Source organism: Somniosus microcephalus, unplaced genomic scaffold (assembly GCF_052327205.1).
Source record: "Somniosus microcephalus isolate GS21.2 unplaced genomic scaffold, FLI_Smic_1.0 scaffold105, whole genome shotgun sequence".
NCBI lineage: Eukaryota > Metazoa > Chordata > Chondrichthyes > Squaliformes > Somniosidae > Somniosus > Somniosus microcephalus.
Genome location: NW_028225292.1, coordinates 128,615 through 150,301, shown reverse-complemented (window position 1 = coordinate 150,301; position 21,687 = coordinate 128,615). Strand labels below are relative to the sequence as shown.

The following is a 21,687-nucleotide window of genomic DNA, read 5'->3' as shown; positions in this document are numbered from 1 at the left end:
GTGAATAATTACAGTGATGCTGGCCTTCAGATGCTTTCAAACATCCAAGTGCGCAGCAGTTAAGACACTCATCATTCCGCTAGAGGGGCCTCGAGACGACTCCTCATGAGCCAGTGACGGATGGCCCTTCCACTTTCAGGAGCCCTTCCATCTTCCTCCTCCTGCTCCTCCTCCTCCTCGTCCGCATGCTCCTCCTCCTCCTCCGCCTGCTTCTCCAGGGTCAGAGGGAAGGTGATGAATTGAGGCCTTCGCCTATAAAGGGCAGCTGTAACTTGCCGGATGCAGCAGTGGACTGCAACCTGAGAGATATTCGCGATGTCCCCAATGGCTCACTGAAAGGATCCGTTGCCATAAAAATTGAGGCCAACAGTCAGTTTAGAGGCCACCGACAGAGAGGTCATGCACCGTTGACGCGGCTGCAGATCCTCAGTAAGCAGGTGGCACAGCTCAGTAACAACGTCCATCCCGATTCAGAGCCTTCGCACACACTGCTCCTCCGACATGTTAAGGTATGACCCCTAAAGACCCTCGCAGCATACCCTCAGATTGGGCAAACTCCATTGCCCCTCCTCCTTCTGGCCAATCCCGGCCCTCTCTCCCGCCGTCTTTCTGCCCCTTCATAGTGTTCGGCCAGGAGCCCGACGCCCTCCAAAGCATCTCCCATTCCGATGCAGGTCTAGTGGTCCAACTGCTCCGGACAGGTTTGAGGGTCCCAAGTACTCTAATGCTAAAATCCAAAAACTCTGCTCCACAGTAGCTCCCCAACTCTCTCCACCAATGATCGCAATGAACAGGCCAAGTGGCTGAAGCTTCTATACTAGAGCTGTCCCCTTTAAATAGCGCCCCCCCGACTCCGAGAAGGGCCTGCTAACGCTCCTTCGAACTGTCACTAATAGCGCTAGGCGTTAAGGCTCCGGGCGCCACCCAATATCCACTCAGGCGCCCCTAAAAGGCGTTGCACCATGAAATGACGTCATTATGTGCTTGCGCGCGCAGGCGTTAAATGTATAGTCAATATGGGAGTTGTCGCTATCTTCATTGCGCCCGCCCCAACATTAGGTAACGCCCCAATTCTCGGTCTCTTTAGGCGCTAACCGCTGGCGCAAACAACCGAATTTCTAGGCCATAGAGTCATAACGGCACAGGAGGCCGCCATTTGGCCCATCGAGTCCGTGCCGGCTCTCTGTAGAGCAATCCAGTCAGTCCCATTCCCCCGCTCTATCCCCGTAGCCCTGCAAGTTTATTTCCCTCAAGTGCCTATCCGGTCTCCCCTTGAAAACATTGTGTGCCTCCACTTCCACCACTTCCGCCGGCAGCAGATCCCAGGTACTCACCACTCGCTGCGTAAAAAAGTTTTTCCTCACATCCCCCCTGTATCTCTTGCCCAAAACCTTAAATCTGTGTCCCCTAGTCCTTGTACCATCAACTAGTGGGAACAGCCTTTCCCCGTCTAGCCTATCCAAAACCGTCATAATCCTGTACACCTCTATCAAATCACCCCTCAACCTCCTTTGCTCTAATGAAAACAAATCCAGTTTCTCCAACCTGTCCTTGTAGCGAAGATTCCCCATCCCCGGAACCATTCTAGTAAATCTCCTCTGCACCCTCTCAAGGGCCTTTACAACCTTCTTGGCGTGTGGTGACCAGAACTGGAAGCAGTACTCCAGCTGTGGCCTAACCACTGCTTTATAAAGGTTCAGCATAACTTCTCTACTTTTGTGCTCAATACCTCTATTAACCACTCTCTCAATATGTCCTGCCACCTTCAGGGACCTATGCACATTAACTCCCAGGTCCCTCTGTCCCTGAACACTCTTTAAATCTGTGCCATTAAGTGTATATTGTCTCTCCTTGTTCCTTCTGCCAAAATGCATCACCTCACACTTCTCTGTATTAAATTCCATCTTCCACTTGTCTGCCCATTCTGCTAGCCTTTCTATGTCCTGTTGCAGTCGATTGGTACCAGACCCCCAAGTTTGGTGTCACCAGCAAATTTAGAAATTCTACTCTGTATTCCAATATCCAGGTCATTTATATATATCAAAAAAAGCAGTGGCTCCAGCACTGACCCTTGGGGAACACCACTAGCTACCATCCTCCAGTCTGAAAAACAGCCATTTACCATAACTCGCTTTTTTCTGTCCTTAAGCCAATTTCTTATCCAAGCTGCCACTGACCCAACTACTCCATGAGCCTCAATTTTGTTAACCAGCCTTCTATGGTTCTTGTATTTTCTGTAATTCGCCTGCAAATGTGTTCCTCTATCTCCTTCTCACTATTTGGTGGCCTATAGTATACACCCAATAGCATAATAGCGCCTCTATTGTTCCTTAATTCTAACCAAATAGATTCTGTCTTTGACTCCTCACATACATCATCCCTCTTCCATGCTATAATAGTTCCTTTGATCAATATTGCCACTCCCCTTCTTTTTGTCCTTCCGTGTCTTTCCTGAATACCTTGTAGCCAGGAACATTGGGCCGTAATTTGCGGCCACTACGGGCGTGTACGCGCCTAAGGGCCGCACAAGTTCCAGATTTTTGTGCGGAAAGCGCATGCGCGAAAAAATCTGGAACTTGCGTTCTGTCAAGAATCTTGTTGATAGATCCAATTCATCCCTGGGAAAAGGGCATCGCGGGTGGAGAGTTGGGCTATTTGCCCAACTTCTGCCCAGCAAATGTCCGTGAAATTCTTATGCCTGGTAAAAGCAGGCGTAAGGCCTGCTTTTACCAGCGTAAGAATTGGAAATTTTTTTAAAAAAATTTAAAATCATTTATTCATTAAAAAACCTGTGCAATAAGATAAGTTTATTTTTAGCTCCTTTACCTCATTAAAATTTATTTTTCAAAAAATTAAATTTTTGTTTTAAATATTTAATTAAATGGCATTTTAAATTTTAAATATGTAATATAAAAAAATAATTATTTGATGTGTACATGTATTTTTTGGGGTATTCCCATTCATGCTTATGGGATTTCTGTACATACGGAATCCCATGAATGGGGATTCCCTTCTTTTATTGGTTGGGCCGGCCCACGTGATCCTGGGGTGCTTGTGAACTGCATGCGCCCCTGGAATACGAGGGCCTCTGCCCGCGCGTACCCGGATAGGCCCAGGGCCATGAGTCTCTGGACCTCCCGGACCACCAGGTTCGCGGGCATTTTATTTGCAGATCGGAGGCATTTCCCCATGGGAAGCCTCCGACCGCAAATTCAGGGCCATTAAGTTCCCAATCCTCCCCTTCTTTGAGCCAGGTCTCTGTTATTGTCACTATATCAAAATTTGTACTGAAGCTGCCCAAACTCATTTACTGCATGTCACATGTCTATCAGAGAGATTTTCAGCAATTTGCCTGACCTGGATTCTAAGCCGGATGAACAGAAAGTGTGCTAATTACTGCTCTAAGCGTTCTGTAGGTGTATGAAATAAAAGTTTTACATGTGGTTGCAGTTTAAGAAATGCCAAATGTAGTACTATTGTTAAGGCATGTGAGTTCATACCGCAACTACACACTGCACTTAGTGTCCCATATCTGGCCTGTTATAAATACTGTGGCCCAGGTGTTATTCAACAAATTTTGTGCCTCCACTCTACAAACCAGAGCCATGATATAAATCTTTATTAGTAATAATAGAATACTAAGTTATGTAATGATACAAGACATTACAGGGGTAATTTTGAAAGCTCGAATGCCAGTGCAGAACTTGTGCTCGCATCTACCAAGTTTCCACACTGACTACAAAGCCTCCCACTTACCCCCTAAATTTCTAATGATATGCATCCACATCAGACAGAAATTTTAAATTTAAGAAAATTTAAAGCTAGTCTACTCCTGATAATTCAAAGTTGTTTTTGCATTAAAAAATGAGATAATCCAATAAGTTGAATTCAGCAACAGAAATAACACAGGAATTTAGTGCTTAAAAATTGTAACTATCACATAATTTGAATTAAGTGACTTCAAATTGAGTAGACTGCATCGCACTATTATTACCTGTGGATTGTGAAGATCATAGGTTCGTAACTTCATCCTGTATATAATGAGCTCAGGAAAAGTTCATTTTTTTACCCAACTAGAGCAGATTCCTCTTAAATTGTATAATTTATTTGTTACTGAGATCTAAAGCTATAATTATTTCTTCTGGTTGCCTTTTGATATAGGTAGACATTTTATCTATAATCCAGGTTTTTGGATCCTCCACATATATCTTTCAGACAAATTAGTTGATCTCATTACTCATGGCCATTTAAAAAAAAGTTCTCTCTCTTCCAGTATCTGCTTCTCCCACTCAGTAATTCATTACCTCCCTCTCTGTTTTTCTTTCACTGTGAGTTTTTCTCTTCCGAATCCTATTTTTGTTCTTTCCCTCTCCCCATTTCTATATTTTTCTTGTTTCCTCTGCCACCTCTCCACCCTCTTTATTTGCTATTCTCTCTGTTAACCTCTCACATATGTTCCTCAACTAATTGACTCAATTGAAAGGGCCAAGCAAAATATGGATTAATGTGTAGTGGGTCAGAAGTGAGTGCCAGGGCTAGGCAGTCTGAAACCATCCTTTAGCTGCTGAAAGATGTCTGGGTGATAAGAGGAAAACTTGCCCACTCCTGGGCTGGCAAGGAATTGAGGGACTGGGGATGAAAAGTAGTATTAATGGAGGCTCGTTTAAAAATAAAATATCCAATTCCCTCCTCCAGTAACGGGAACCTCTCTATCTTCCAGCAATAGTGTGTTTCCCTCTATTCACTCCCTTCTGCAACAAGGTCTGTGTTATGTTTCAGGATTATTTGATCATTTTGCCACAAAAAGGATTTGTAACAGTTACATTCAAATGTTGGGTTTTTAAAGAAAAGTGTATTCACAGAAGTTTTTTTTTAAGAAGCATGGAGACATAAAGTTGTTAAAATACGAATGAGTTTCTCTAAAAAACAATAAGCAATTCATTAGGCTGTCTTGGTAACTGATGAACATCTCATACACATTGCGTTGCAAAGCACTTGGTAGGGATTGTCTGGCACAGGCCCTTCCCTCTGGAGCGAACACAGGGAGGTAAAATAGGGACAGAAGCACACACTGAGAGTTGGGTTTTTAAGAAGAAAGTTTTCACCCAGAGTCAGAAGGATAGGATGCAGGAGGCTGGTTTGATTTCATTGAGTTTAATTCAAGCTGACCTGGGCATGCATCACATGTTCATTATTTTGCATTATCATATGAGGGCAAGTTGTCCTGATTGAATTAAGTGAGTCCAATCATAGGTGTTTCTCTATATGTTCACATGTTGTCTGAGAAATCAAACAACTTAACATTTCGTTCTGGCCTTATCTCACTAAAATGTAACAGGCCACCTCCTGAAAGACTGCAGAAACACACTTCAGGGCACATATGAAAGACATGATATCCAGTTTGTATGTCAAAGGAGACATGTTACATTCTCTGAGTTATACTACCATAGAAGTAGATATTGGCAGTATGTGTGAATTTTGGAACGTGGAATCCACTTTTGGCAGAGTCTGATGCCACTAAACCCGAGAAGGTACCTATGGCGGACACAAATTAATAATGGTTTGTATCTCCTCCTCTCTCTCCCCCCTCAATAAGCATTCTGTTCCATTCTCTTCACTCCCCCAATGAACGTGGTGACTCACCCACTATCACTTTCCCCAATCAGCAGGACTTCTCTGTCTTTCCCGAATAGGGTCATTCTCTTTCTTCCCCTTATATGTTCTCTCTCTCTCCTCAACAAAGCATCTCTTCTCCCTCTCACACATTCCCCGAGGAAGCTGTCTTTTGTCCCTCCAGAGGATCTCCGCTAATCCCTTTCTCTTCCTACCCCTACCCCTACCGATTGTATTTTTTCCTGTTTCCTTATAAGAACAACATGCTGTCACTTAAAAGGGATTTTATTTTGGTTCCAGCTGACACAGGGACTCCTGAAAATGGCAGTAACCTGTGGCAGGAAACTCAAGACCCCCTCCTGAAAATTAAAAAATGGGCATCGAGAAGCACCTGCAAAATAAGTTGTCTCAGTATGGTTTTACTTACTTATGTTGTGACAGTAGTACACTTTACTACATAAAATGCTGTGTCCCTCAGTTTAACCATTAAAGGATACTTTTTTGAATCAGCATAGACTTGGAGAACAACTCGCTCAGGTGGTTCCTCCTCTGAAAAGCTCCAGAGTCTTTCCTTTGCGACAGCAGCCTCAACAGCAGTTGCCAACTGTAGCAGAAAAGTTAGAAACAATTATACTACTTAGCTAAAATGAACATTCACCTTTTAAATACTTAGGGGGAAAAATTCAGTTGGTTGCGCCACCTTAAGAGGGCGCTAAGTGGGGCGCAAACTAACTAGCGCCCGGGCACGGCACTGCCCACGCCTCCCGCCAAATTCAGCGGGAGGTTAGTGGTGGCGCTAACCGTTAGCGCTGCGCCACTGGCGATGACGTCATTGGTGTGCGCAGCGCCCCACTCACGATCTTCAGGAGCGCCCCCTGATTTACCGCCGGACACTATGTCCGACAGGGTCAGGGTGGCGTACCTGCGGCCGGGGAGGCGCAAATTAAAGGCGAGGTGCGGGGCGGCCATTTTTGTTGTTGGCCGCCTGCCAGCACCTGCCTGCGCTCCTGTCCCCGGCCTCCGGAACCCCACCCCCCCCACCGCGGAGTGCCGGCTGCGCTCCAAGAGCCCGGCACATTCTCTTGGGTGCCGGGCTCTTTTGCCTGCACTCCCGATCCCCGGGGACCCAGATCGCGCTGCACAAGGCCCCTCCCCTTTAAGAAGGGGAGGAAGGCCTGCAATACCGCAGCGTGTGGCGCTGCGGCACGTAGCGCCATGATGTTCACTTGCAGCGCCCCAAGAGGGAGGCGGGGCGCCTCCAGTAGCGCCCTGCTTCCCTTTGGGGCACAACCGACCAATTTCCGACGCGGGGGTGCTAATTTTTCCAGGGCACTACTTTTAGCGCCCCGGCGAAGTTAGCGCCCCAAACGGGGCTCTACTGAATTTCTCCCCCTTAGTTTGTAACTGATCATTTAAGGTCATTAACAAAGAGGTATGGATTTGTGGAACATTAGTGGTTTTGCTGATGTTATAAAATTTTGTATGTTGATGAGAACAACCACATCACTACAGTGTGGAACTGATTGCATCTGAATTGCCAGCCATGGTTACCCACATAACAACAGTTAACTGCACTTCAAAGTAATTCATTGGCTGTGAAGTGTTTTAGGATAGACTGACAGACATGCTGTAGTGCAATGCAAATGTTAGTTCTTTCTTTCAACAAGGAATAATACGGTGGGTTGCATGATGGACCACAGAATGCTAGAGTATAAACCTGCACATCAGTAAAGGATTGCTGCATGGTAATACATTTAGGTGGTAGAGGTCACCTCCATAGGTCATATTTATCAGACTATTACACAATGTTCTGTTTATACCACAGGTTGTTCCCAATGTTTAAAATCTAATTTTTTTTTCTGGATTAGAAATAGATGAAATGTTTCCTATGGAAGATGGAATACTATGATCTTTTTTATTTGTAAAAATACAAATAAATATAAATAAAAATCGGAGGCCTATTACTCCAGATTTTTCTGTGGATTTCCATTTCAGTTGCTCAACAACACATATTTATATAGCACTTTTCAGTTAAAAGAATATCTCAGAATGATTTAGAGAGGACAGATATTATGCAGGAAGTGAATCAATTTAACAACAACAACTTGTATTTATATAGCACCTTTAATGTGGTAAAATGTCCCAAGGCGCCGCACAGGAGTATTATAAGACAACAATTTGACACCGAACCACATAAGGAGAAATTAGGGCAGATGACCAAAAACTTGGTCAAAGAGATAGGTTTTAAGGAGCGTCTTAAAGGAGTAAAGAGAGGTAGAGAGCTGGAGAGGTATAGGGAGGGAATTCCAGAGCTTAGGGCCTAGGCAACAGAAGGCAGATAGGGAGACTAAAGGTCTGGCCAATAAGACACATTTTTAGGTAGAGTAGTTTTGGAAGAAAATTCCAGAGGGATGGAGCATGATGGCTCAAAGATCAGCAGAAGGTGGGGAACAAGCAGTATTCCTGGAGCAGATGGTATGGACAGATGTCTGACTGGTAAAGATTACTCAAATAAGATGGGATGAGGCACTGGATGCATTTGAAAATGAGGATGAGGATCTTGAAATTGATTCACTAGGGCACAGGGATCCAGCAATGCTTGCTTACCTTCAGCGACTGGTGCACAAGAACACCCAGGTCTCTTTGCACTTCCCCTTCTCCCAATCTATTGCCATTCAAATAATAATCTGCCTTCCTGTTTTTGCTACCAAAGTGGATAACCTCACATTTATCCACATTATAGTGCATTTGCCATGTTTCTGCCCAATCGCCCAACCTGTCCAAATCGTACTGGAGTTTCACGACATCCTCCTCACAGCTTACCCTCCCACCCAGCTTTGTGTCGTCTGCAAATTTGGAGATATTACATCCAATTCCCTCGTCCAGATCATTAATATATATTGTGAACAGCTGGGGTCCTAGGACCGATCCTTGCGGTACCTCACTAGTCACTGCCTGCCACTCGGAAAACGACCCGTTTATTCCAACTCTTTGCTTTCTGTCCGCCAACCAGTTCTCTATCCAAGTCAATACCTTGCCCCCAATCCCATGTGCCTTAATTTTGCACGCTAATCTCTTATGTGGGACCTTATCGAAAGCCTTCTGAAAGTCCAAATACAGCACATCCACTGGTTCTCCCTTATCTATTTTACCAGTTACATCCTCAAAAAATTCCAGTAGATTAGTCAAGCATGATTTACCTTTTGTAAATCCATGTTGACTTTGTCCGATCCTGTCACTGCTTACCAAGTGCTCTGCTATTACATCTTTTATAATAGATTCTAGCATTTTCCCCACTACCGATGTCAGGCTTACCGGTCTATAATTCCCCGCTTTTTCTCTACCACCTTTTATGAATAGTGGGGTAACATTAGCTACCCTCCAATCCATGGGTACTGTTCCAGTGTCTATCAAGTTCTGGAAGATGACCAGCAATGCATCTACTATTTCTAGGGCCACTTCCTTAAGTACCCTGGGATGTAGATTATCAGGCCCTGGGGATTTATCGGCCTTCAGTCCCATCAATTTTCCTAACACCATTTCCCTACAAATACTGATTTCTTTCAGTTCCACCCTTTCATCAGACCTATGTTCCCCGGCATCTCTGGGAGGTTATTTGTGTCCTCCTTTGTGAAGACAGAACCAAAGTATGAATTTAGTTGGTCTGCCATTTCTTTGTTTCCCATTATAAATTCCCCTGATTCTGACTGCAAGGGACCTACGCTTGACTTCACCAATCTTTTTCTCTTCACATATCTATAAAAGCTTTTACAGAAGAGTGGAAGCCAGTAAGAAGAGCGTTAAAGAAGTTGATCCTCAAGGTGATGATGCTGTTCGTGAGATTTCAGCAACAATGCGGGGGGGGGGGTGGTGGTAGGGGTGCGGGGGGAAATGGTGACCTTGATGACAGACTATATGCTGTGCTGAAAACTTACTTCAGGGTCAAACGAACAGCAAGATTGCACTCCACCTAGTCCAGACTGAGTGGGCAGCCAGGAAAGTTGTTGGGTTAAAGCTAAAGGCACGTAAGTGCTGGCCAAAAAGAAAAACGTCAACTTTGCCCACATTGAGCTGTCGGAAATTTCAACTCATTCAGGACTTGATCTTGGGTAGGCAGTCCAATAGTACAGCAACAGTCTAGAATCAACATTTGTGGCAGAGTTAGGTGTCACTGGCATACCTGTGAAAGGTGACTCTATACTGGTAGATTTTGTTGCCACGTGATAGTTTGCCAATTATGGATGGGGTGAACCAAGAATGGATCCCTGGGACACTACTGAGGCAGCCATGTGAGTGTGAGAGGAAATACTGTTTGAGAAGATGAGGTGAAGACATTGAAACTACATGAGTGCAATGCCTCCTAGGTCAACTGTAAGGCGAGTGGGTGGAGAAAAATGGATTCATAAATAGTGTCAAAGAGGCAGAAAGGTCATACAGGATGTCAATTTGAATTTGATCAGATTGATCTTGGAAGCTAGATACGTTAGTCGATGTCAACATAACGAATGCAGCAGAAGAGAAGCTCTTGGCATCAAAAGAAAATGCATTCTCCTTATGCTACAAGTTCTACCCTGACAACGCTAATGTGCCTGTATACATACTTACAAGTGCATTGGAGTGCATATAGAAGTCAACTCATTTTCATCCACCCTACACAGCGCCATCATAAGAGTGCAAACGACCACTCAGCCATCAACTTTGCCCCTCTAGTACTCCAACTGCATTATGAACTCCTCTGATATGTAACTCAACTAACTTCCCCAGTAGGTTATTCCACTTATGAGCATACATTTTTTCTAAGATCTTCAAATTTAATTTTCAGTAATTTAAACTTATGGCCTCTTGTTTTACTGGCCTAATTTACCTTGAAGTAAAAATCTGCGTTCAGTTTATCTATGTAATTTGAGTGCCGGGCGGATCGCAACTGCCTTGGTGGTCCAGGTAGGTACTTTTTATATTGCAGAGCCTGCAGCGATGGCCCTTTCAGAAGGCATTCGATAAGGTGCCACACAAGAGGTTATTAAACAAAATTAGGGCTCATGGGATTGGGGGTAATATACTAGCATGCATTCAGGCTTGGTTAACAGACAAAAAACAGAGAGTAGGAATAAACGGGTCATTTTCGGGTTGGCAGGCTGAAACTAGTGGGTACCGCAAGGATCAGTGCTTGGGCCTCAGCTATTCACAATCTACATCAATGATTTGGATGAGGGGACCAAATGTAATATATCCAAATTTACTGATGATACAAAGCTGGGTCGGAATGTAAGTTGTGAGGAGGATGCAAGGAGGCTTCAAGGGGATATAGACAGGCTAAGTAAGTGGGCAAGGACATGGCAAATGGAATATAATGTGGAGAAATGTGAAGTTATCCACTTTGGTAGGAAAAATAGAAAAGCAGAGCATTTTTTAAATGGCAAGAGATTAGGAAATGTTGGTGTTCAGAGGGACCTGGGTGTCCTTGTACACGAATCACTGAAAGTTAACATGCAGGTACAGCAAGCAAATGGTATGTTGGCCTTTATTACAAGAGGATTTGAATATAAGAGTAAAGGCGTCTTACTGCAATTATATAGGGCCCTGGTGAGACCACACCCTGGAGTACTGTGTACAGTTTTGGTCTCCTTACCTAAGGAAGGATATACTTGCCATAGAGGGCGTGCAACGAAGGTTCACCAGACTGGTTCCTGGGATGGGGGGATTGTCCTATGAGGACAGATTGGAGTAGACTAGGCCTATATTCTCTGGAGTTTAGAAGAATGAGAGTTGATCTCACTGAAACATACAAACCATACAGGACTTGACAGGGTAGATGCAGGGAGGATGTTTCCCCTGGCTGGGGAGTCTAGAAACAGGGGTTACAGTCTCAGAATAAGGGGTCGGCCATTTAGGACTGAGATGAGGAGAAATTTCTTCACTCAAAGGGTGGTGAATCTTTGGAATTCTCTACCCCAGAGGGCTGAGGAGGCTCAGTCGTTGAGTATATTCAAGACAGAGATCAACAGGTCCTTGAATATTAAGGGAATCAAGGGATATCGGGATAGTTCAGGAAAGTGGAGATGAGGTAAAACATCAGCCATGATCTTACTGAATGGCGAAGCAGGCTCAAAGGGCCAAATGGCCTACTTCTGCTCTAATTTCTTATGCTCTTTTGTTCCCTTTAAGGGAGGGAAGGAGCCTTTGAACGCGGTAGCACTGCACAGCCCAGTGTGCAGCGCTGCTGAAGTCTCCGCCCCGCCTGCTGTCAATTGCGCTCCAAGAAGGAAGTGGAGCGCTTTAGCGCTCCACTTCCTTCTTGGAGTGCAAACGGCGAATTTTTCAAAAGTTTGAAATCGTTAGCGCCTGGCGCTAACTTTTCAAACTTTTAAAAGTTAATTCCCCCAAATACTTCAATAGTGAATTTCTCCTCCTTGGTGTCTTATGTTCAAGCTGCCCATTTACATCAGTATACCCTCACTTATTATATCCTGTAGTGATCATCTATTTCACTTCTCTGCTGGATTTTGGTAGGAAGCTAGCAAAAGACAACTGCAACCTTTCTAATCTGTGATTTAAGACATATTCCTTGATACCTAGCAGTATTCAGTTGCTTTCCTTCAGTAATTTTCTCATTATCCCTGAACTAATTTGCCTACTTAATTATGTTATTTCTTAATTTCACAGTTAAGGGTATAAACATCACATATTATAATCTAATCTATTCTATCACTAATTCTTGCTTAAGCCTATATTGTGGTTAAAAACAAGAGAAAGCCTGTTCTTCCTCCTTATCTTTTTATGTTCCAACTACAGGAAACTTTGTTATATCCGGCACCGACGGGACTGAGCTGTTGCTGATCTATCAAAACTGCCGGACATACCAGCGTTAATGTTGAAGCATACGGAGGTTTTCATCTCCGTATCTGACAACAAACACTGTTGCTTAGCAACAGCTTCTAAACAGTCGGCCCGTACCTTAGATGCACCTCTGTAGCTTAGCAACAGCTTCAGAGAGACTTTACAGACTTTGACTGTTGGAAAAAAAGCCACGAGAAGAAAAAAAACCTAACAAAACGGCTCCTGATTTCTGCCAGTAGATCGAGGTTTCTGGACATACAACCTCCGGATAAACCAAAGTTTCCTGTACCTGATCCTGTGAAATGTCTCATCATTGTTGCCTTGACAACCTGTCTGCACTGAATGTCTGAATTTCTAACTTAGGCTAACTCCACTTTCACATAATGCATAATACAGGAAACTTTCGTTTATCCGGAGGTTAAATGTCCGGAAAGCTCTATCTACCGGCAAAATTCAGGAGTCGGTTCAGATAATTTTTTTTCTTTTCGTTGCTTCTTTTCTCCAGTCCTGGCTCTGCAAGCGTCTCTGTAGCTAAGCAACAGCTTCAGCTAGATGCTTGCAAGCTGCCCCGACTGTTTTGAAGCTGTTGCTAAGCAACAGGGTTTGTTGCTTCACACGGAGCTCTGAGCTCCGTATGTTTTAACATTAGCGCTGGTTTCTACGGCAGTTTTGAACTAACGGCACCAGCTCGGTCCCGGATACCAGAAAGTTTCCTGTATATCAACTATTTTATGTCACTGTATGTTAGCTATTTTTATGTTAATATTCATAAACCCTACAGGAGTTATATGCCAGCACACAAAATCAAAAACACCTTAGAAAGACTGAATCTGGGTCATTCTAACCTATCTCTGTAGTATATAGAAGATACCGAAAAGAAGAATTTTTATAACAATATTTCCCTAAATATGCTAAACACTTTTTATATATCCAGGCAATACTGCAGTTGAAAACTTTGTCATGAACACTTGTTCCCTTCGATCTACATTCCATAATATAGAAAGCACATACAAGCTTCTAATGATAGCAAAACAAAATGGCTACGGCCCTTGTACTCACTTTCCAAAAAATATCCTGAGCTTCCTCTTTTGACATTTTTGGAGGTCTGATAAGAAACACTCCAAGTACCAATATCCCTCCTGGCAACATCCTGGAAGTCTGGAGTACATGGGGAACAATTGGATAATGTATATATTTATATATATATTCTATATTTATCAGTAAATCAAATATGTAAATAAAAGCAAAAAACAAAATCCTGAAAACAATGAAGGTACCATGTCCTAATTTAAATCAGAATAAAACTTGTGATTTTTTGAGTAAACTGAAAAATGGTGATAGTCTAGCATGCCTTGTTAAAATTATGAAAATATAGCAGCCCTGAGGTTTAGTGGCATTTCACTTTTTTATAGTGAGAATATATCACCTTTTGGTAATCTGGCTACCTGGTTCCCACAAATAGTTTAAATGCATTCTGAAAAATGTTTCACTATTCATTTTATTTTTCAGTCTGAGCTTCTAAAGTCCCAAATTGAAAAAAAAATGAAAAAATGACATTCACCATGATATATGATTAAGTTTATCCACTGACTTGTCTTGTCTTTTAATGCTTTAATTAAACTTTTCACTTGAAGACCTCAGCCTCTCCCAAAAGCCTAGGCTTGGACTTGTTATTCTTGACTAAAGCTGTGACCCTGAGCTGAATTTGGCGCATGCAGTGCATATTTCCCAAAATGCATCACTACAATCAATCAGCTGTCCTGATGGAAGAGTCTAGTAGCTTCTGCTCAAATATGCTTCAAAATGATGTGAAGAAAACTAGAGGACACATTTTAAAATCCATAATCAGGTAAAATTTATATTAAAAAAAGACTATGTGCATGTGAGTGAGACAAACGACTGATTGTACACCTGTTGTTGCTTTTGTTGTGTCCAATAAACTGCTGAAAGTGCATTAAGTTAAGAAAGACAATGACCTGGAATTTGCTGCAATGGCAACAAGAGCCATAAGTTAGACCATTGTGCTCATTATCTTCTAGTGGCAAATTTATGGCAAAATTTGCTGGAGAACTGATTAGAATACGTAACAGCAAGCATAACAGCGAATCAGAAGTGGCACGGCCAATGGATAGTCCCAGTAATTGAATTATAGTTAAAAGATTTAATAGCACGGGTATGAGAACTTTCAAAACATGAAAGTGAAATTAGTTTTTGGGCAAAGAAAAATCTAACAGCAAAAGGCTTGAAAAAAATTAGCCAGGTACCTGATCCTGGCTTAAAAAATGCTGATTAAATGTGAACTGTTTATATCTTTAATGAAGAGTAAAAATATAGTTTCCCTTTGGTTTCAGACATGTAATTAGCAACTGTATAAAAGGTTGAGGCTTGTGCTAAAATCGATCTGCTGCCATTTAGTCCTGGCTTGCTCATATATTTTGTGAACTTTGGACTGGAAAATTATTTTCTGTTCCTATAGTGAGTAGTCATACTATAGAAATAACAGGTTGGAATAGTCACAAAGTATCCCTAACATCTCCTTAAAACCCACAAAACTGACATCCCTTTAGGAACATAGGAACAGGAGTACGCCATTCAGCCCCTCGAGCCTGTTCCGCCATTTCATTAGATCATGCCTGATCTTTAAATCCATAATGCTGATGTATTCTTGAACCAAACACTGAATTAAAATACAGGCAAATTAATGAACAGGTCTTCGAGGTTAAGCTTTATTTTTGCGTTGCCTCTCGTCTCTGGGTCAAACATAATTGCACCTTCTGCATTGTTGCCATATTTTATGTTCTTATATTACTTAAATAAAAACATAACATACCTGATTGTAAAAAGGGTCATTAGTGAACAGAGTACTGTTTTATTTTAAAATGGAAAACTTATTTTAAAATGGAAAACTAATTGATTCATTCAGTTGATTCTAGAAAGCGTTATATGTAATTAAAGTTTAAACTCACAGTGGAATGAAAATAATAGAGATGAAATAGCAATAGATGTTTAAATTAGAAAGCCCACCAGCACCATTCTTTAACGGTCTAAGTGGCCGTGGTAATTGCAGGTGTTAGTTCAGCAAACTTGTGATCACCACTGATTTTAAAGGGGGGGGCGGAGCTATGAACATTTGCTGTTCCAACCTTTTTGGCAGGGTAAACAGCAGAGCGGCACATAATTTGCAGGAAATTATGGCGCTGCGTAATAGTGGAGTGAGCCACTTACACCATACTTTCCTGGGAATTTTGTGCCATTAGAATGGTGTGTGTCTTCAGCAAGTTTTGTGCCAATGTTATCCTCAATGTAATTGAGTTAATCTTTAATATATTAAAGACGGTGAGTGGTTTCAAGATTCTAATGGTATTGTAGAGTTCGGCCTTAGACCTCCACCATTACAGCTGTACGTGACTTGGCCATAAATCCCCCCTCCCCCTCAAACACTGAGCAACACTTAGGCTAACACAACGCCCCACATGGAAATTTTTGGCCTCCCACTACTGGCAAGATTTCAGCCCCTCCCCTCATTAATGAGCAAGATTTCTTCTACTCACTGCTAATCCCATTCCAAACCAATCCCCCAGTGGCTGCGGTTGCCCTTCACAGGCTACCTCTACCCGGCTTTATTTCCACTTTTACAGTAACGCCCCCCCTCCTCCCCCCACCTGCATTTTCCATCCACAGCACCCCCTTGAATGGGTTATATTTCTCCTTCCCCAATTCCTCAATTCCCTACCCCCACTAATCTAAATTCCTCTCAATACTCCCTTCCTCTCCCTCTCCAATCCTCTCCCACTGCTCCTCCTGTTCCCCCCACCACCTCTCATCCTCTCCCCCTTCTAATTGCCTCACCCACCCCCTTTCCTCTCCCCTACATTAGATCTGTTATCCTCTAGTCTCTAACTCTGCTTTGCTTAAAAAAATTAATTGGTCTTTCCTACCCATATGTAACACCCAGAGACATCAAATAGTATATTATAAAATAGTACGTGGTCTCAAAATTCTAATGGTATCACACCTGTAGATGGCATTGTGAGCGCAATGTTACATGACTCATTGGGGGAGACATTGGGTGAGTAGCGCCACCTGTTAGCGCCTAAAGAGGCAGTCAGTGGTTGTAGCGCCACTGGCTGCGTCTCCCACGATATTCAGTAGGGGCGCTAATGGTGGCGTTAGGCATTTGCGCTGCGCCGCCACCGATGACGTCATCGGTGTGCGCAGCGCCCCATTCGCGATATTTGGTAGCGAACGCCGCAGTTGCGCCGTTCGCTACCCGCGCCCGGTTCACGGGGCCTTACTGTGCCGGCAGCGGCGCAAGTTAAGGTGGAGGTGCGGGGCGGCCGCCTGCCAGCACCTCCGTCCCCGGCCTCCTAACCACCCCTCCCCCCCGCGGCATTGCCGGCTGTTTCCCGAGAGCCCAGCACTTCTCCTTGGTGCCGGGCTCATTTGCCGGCACTCGCAAGCGGGGATCGCGCTGTTGCAGGCACCTCCCCCTTAACAGTGGGAGGAAGGCCTGCAGTACCGCAGCATGCCGTGCCGCAGCGTGTGGTGCTGCGGCACGTTGCGCTGCGATAATCAGTTTCAGCGCCCTAAGAGGTACGCAGAGCGCCTCGAGCCTCGCCCCGTGTCCCTCGAGCGGCACTGGAACTGAATTTCTGGCGATCGGTATTACTCCGATCGCTGCGCTAAATCCTGCGCTCAGGTGACTTTTGCGTCACTTTGGCGCCCCAACCCAATTTCTCGGCCATTAAGTATAGTGGCTGCAGCTAACATTATATAGGTCCAGAAATTCGGGTCTCCACGGGTGAGTACACACGGGGTACTCACCCGTAGGCCCAATGGAAGTGCCGGTTTCCTGCATGCATTGCGCATGTGCGGGAAACCGGCACTTCCGTTCCCCTGAACGAAGGGGTTCAGAGGTCAAACGCGTGCGCGGGGGAGGCTGTGCGTGCGCATCGAACTTCATTTTTTTTTTTTTTTTAAACAGGTTTTCCCGGGAGGGTAAGTCTGCAGAAGTTAGACATGTAAAAAGCAGTCCTAAGGCCTGCTTTTTACAAGGTAAGTGGTGAATTAATTAAAATTAAAACATTTTTTCCACAGGTTTATTATTTTTAAATACTTTAAAGCAAGGTAAGTTTATTTTTAGTCCCGTTAGAAAATAAAATTATTTTTTTCAAAAATTAAAATTGTTTAAAATAGTTATTTCATGTAATTTATCGTTTATTTAAAAAAAAAAATTATTTGAAGATTTAGTGATGTTTTGTAAGAAGAAGGGGCCCATAGTATTTCTAAGTTTGACAGCACTTCCTGTCAGACTTATGAATGGAGCATTCCCTGCTCCGATTGGCTCTCCATGGCCCACGTGATCCATGGGGACGCATCGAACTAACTGCACCCCTGGGATACGCAAGCACTGCGCGCCGGCAGCTGGTCCAGGCCCCAGATGCCCACAGCTCAACGGCCGGCGCGCAAGGTAAGTGCAGGTCGGGGGAAGCCTCCGACCTGAATTTCTGGGCCAATGTGATAGCCCCTTTGTACTGACCCAATGGACTGATGCAATCTGATTGAATCCCCACCTAATTTTACTCCACAATACTGCCCTGTTACTTTTGCACTCTTGCTGCAGGTTCAATTGAAAAAGGGTACTTGCCCATTGCATGTTGGTATTTTGTCCACTGCCCCTATTGATCTGGACACGTGCTCTGGCTGCTGCAAATTATGTAGCCTTCACGTCTGAGGTTTGCCTCTTCCCTCCCCCTCTCCACAAGATAGAATCAGAGAATCGTTACAGCACAGAAGGAGGCCATTCAGCCCATTAAGCCCGTGCCGACTCTCTGCAAGAGCACTTCAGCTAGTCTCACTCCCCCGCCCTTTCTCCGTAGCCCTGTATTTTTTTTTTCCTTAAGGTAATTATTCAATTCCCTTTTGAAAGCCACTATTGAATCTGCCTCCACCACCCTTTCAGGCATTGCATTCCAGATCATAACCACTCGCTGCATCATTTTTTTCCCCTCATGTCGCCTTTGGATCTTCTGCCAATCACCTTAAATCGGTGTCCTCTGGTTATCGACTGTTCTGCCAATGGCAACAGTTTGTCTCTATCTACTCTGTCTAGACCCCTCATGATTTTGAACACCTCTATCAAATCTCCTCTCAATTTTCTCTGCTCCAAGGAGAGCAACCCAGCTTCTCCAGTCTATCCACGTAATTGAAGTCCCTCATCCCTGGAATCATTCTTGTAAATCTTTCTCCCAGCAGAATTTCTGGTGAGCCTCTATTTTGATTTATTTAATACCGCCAGCCCATTCTGGGCCAGTTCTAATCCCTACTCGCTTCTGTCTCCAGCCATTATAGGCCTCTGCTTCCAGAGCCCACTGTCAGTGCACCCTCAGAAATCAATTGCTGCTCTCCACCTGCCTTGGACCAGTTGTCAGTCACTGCCATTCCCCTCCCTGCTGATTTGTTATTCTAGTCCACAGCCCATTCTGGGACCATTCAATATTGATATTACTTTTGAGGAAAAGAGAATTCCCTGACACCCACGCCATCTCTAAGGGACAACACAGCTACCAAAGCAAACAGTCACCTGTTTAATTTGGGAGAGACAAATTTAGGAAATCCAGTTTTCACTGGCTTCTCCACATTTAAAAGAAATTATTTTTCTTGATTTTGGGCATCTACCTCCAATTGGTGCATTTTGCATACCATCTTAGTGTACATGTTCAGTTGATCTTCCATTGTATTTTTTAAAAACTCCCACTGGGGTACTTATCCAACCCTCTCCCTCATTCCACTGAAATAGTCCCCCCTGGCCTCTTACCCACCTCTTCCTCTCCTTGTCCCCTTCTCCCCCCACTGCCTTCCTCTCCCTGTTCTTTGACTCCCTCCCTCTCCCCTTTTCTCCCGCCCCAACCCTGCTTGATCTGAAGACAAAACATGGTCCTGTAATGCAACATTACAGGAGATCAAATAGCTTAAATATAAATCTGAGAACCTTTTACTCCCTTTAAATAACAGAAATTATTTTAATGTAGCACTGACCTGTCGAGCATGCTCAGATACCCACTCAATGTCATTTGCATTCATTTCATTTGGATTTTCTGGTGGAAGTTCAGCCTGATCTTTAAGTGGGGTTCGAGCAGCAAATATTATATAGGTTTTCATTGGCGTAATCTGAAAAATGGTAGAAAGTCTGGTCACACAAATGCATCTGAATGCACAACTACGAAATAAAAAGGTATTCTGTAATTTCACTTCACAGATCAGGGCTCTATATTGCTCACTTGAGTGGAGCACGGGGTTATCACCATATGAGAATTAAATCTGGCCACTGCTTACAATTACTCATTAATTTACGAATAAAAGCACACAATTTCTGAAAATCCTATTCAGTTGACCATGAATATAGTGATTTCCACCCCTCAAAAAAAACCAGCTCCAATGTTCTTGTGCTCTCATTTGAAATACACTTTTGAGTACAAGTAAAGGGTTAGTGGATACACACATAGTTCTTACCTTCACATTTTTGGCCTAAGGCAAGCGATTAAGATTAATTTTTAAAAATTCACAATATTATAGAACAGTCAATGGAATATACTTGGCCAAGTAAAGTTATGGTTGTAGTGTATGTACCCGTCTACCTTTAAGGGAACTATTGAATGTAACCGTTCACCTTTAAGAGAACTACTTTAGGTGTGGCACTATTTGTTTGGCTTCTGTATACTGTAATACCGATAGTGACCACACCAGGATATAAGTGTTGTGGCAGGATTGCTGGGGCAGATTCGCCCGGACCTTCGAATAGTAAAGACCTGTTTGTTTGTTACTTCTGAAGTCTGTGTATTTATTAACTGCACAACCCACAGACTTTACAGTGGCGACGAGTCCGATCGTACCCTGCGGCAAGACTACCAAAGCAACGAAGAGCGTCAAAGAGAGGCAACCGCCCTCGGCGTGCTGCTGAAAGAAAACGCGAGGCTGCAGCCGGAGGAAGGAGGAAGACTTTAGCAATAAAAGCTTCCATCTGCAACAGGCACTGACTACCCTTCTACCACGGTGCGGAGTGAGCCGATCAGCTGGAATCAAGGCGGCCGCGGAGACTGTGAGTAGGGGAAGGTGTAGAGAATATCCGGAGGATAAGGGCTGTGCACTCGACCACGGTCGAGGGGGGGAACGGAGCCGGTCAGAAAGTCGGGTCCAACGGCGTCGTGAGACAGTCGGACCTCGATTGGCGGGAAAACCGGGCAGCGACCGCAGCGCTGAGACTGTGAGTAGGCGCGGGAAGAGAAACCCAGCCGCAGCCGGGGAGGGAAACACCGGTCTGCGAGAGGGCTGGGAGGCGAACAGGAACCGTGCGGGTGGGAGAGAGAGACAGAGCCGAGCAAGGGGAGAGAGACTGCGCGAGAACCAGTCCAGCGGCTGAGCTGTCCTCCACCAACGGGGTACCCAGAGCCGGTAGAACCGAACGTGCGGGAGAGGGAGAGACAGAGCCGAGCAAGGGGAGAGAGACTGTGCGAGAGCCAGTCCAGCGGCTGAACTGTTCTCCACCAACGGGGTACCCAGGGCCGGTAGCACCGAACGTGCGGGAGAGAGAGCGACAGAGCCGGGTACGGAGAGACTGCGCGAGAGCCAGTCCAGCGGCTGAACTGTCCTCCGTTAACGGGGTGTACCCAGCGCCGGTAGAGCCGTGCGGGCGGGAGGAAAAGACAGAGCCGAGTAAGGGGAGCTGTGCGGAAGCCAGCCAGCGGCTGAACCTGTCCGCTGTGGGGGAAGCGTACCCCTTCCACCGGGAAGAAACGCGGGAAGCCGCCATTAGGCGGAGAAGACGCCAGAAGCGGGAAACCGCCATTGAAGTGGGCGGGGCGAGAAAGGAAGAGCGGGAAACTGCCATTTTCGTGGGAAAACCGCCATCTTAACTGACATACCGCCATTGAAGTGGGCGGGGAGAGAAGGAAAGAGCGGGAAACTGCCGATTTCGCGGGAAAACCGCCATCTTAGAAACAAACAAATAAATAAGAATACTTAAAGAAATACTGGTGCTGCTCCCAAGGGAAGAAAGATGCCTAAGCGAGGGAATATTAACGACTTTAATTCTGAAATAGAAGACTGGGCCACGTACGTGGAACGCATAGAGATCTATTGCGAAGCCAACAAAATAGAGGAAGACGACAAGGCGATAACATTGCTAAACACGATGGGGGCAAAAACATACGGGCTCTTGAAGCATCTAATAGCACCAAA

At 44.5% G+C, this 21,687-nt stretch overlaps 1 protein-coding gene across 9 annotated transcripts in view; it reads right to left on the bottom strand.

Annotated features, from left to right (window-relative positions):
- The window catches only part of LOC147083068 (protein odr-4 homolog), a 158,791-nt gene that overhangs the window by 88,773 nt on the left and 48,331 nt on the right, over positions 1 to 21,687 (bottom strand). For 8 of the 9 annotated variants that reach the window (XM_085980293.1, XM_085980295.1, XM_085980289.1 and 5 more), the window contains 4 exons: positions 19,489 to 19,620; positions 13,510 to 13,608; positions 6,111 to 6,217; positions 3,995 to 4,031 (listed from right to left, as the gene is read on the bottom strand). In XM_085980293.1, the coding sequence (XP_085836419.1) occupies positions 3,995 to 4,031; positions 6,111 to 6,217; positions 13,510 to 13,608; positions 19,489 to 19,620 (375 nt within the window). The remainder of the gene's footprint in view (positions 1 to 3,994; positions 4,032 to 6,110; positions 6,218 to 13,509; positions 13,609 to 19,488; positions 19,621 to 21,687) is intronic. The other variant, XM_085980294.1, reaches the window with a different exon arrangement.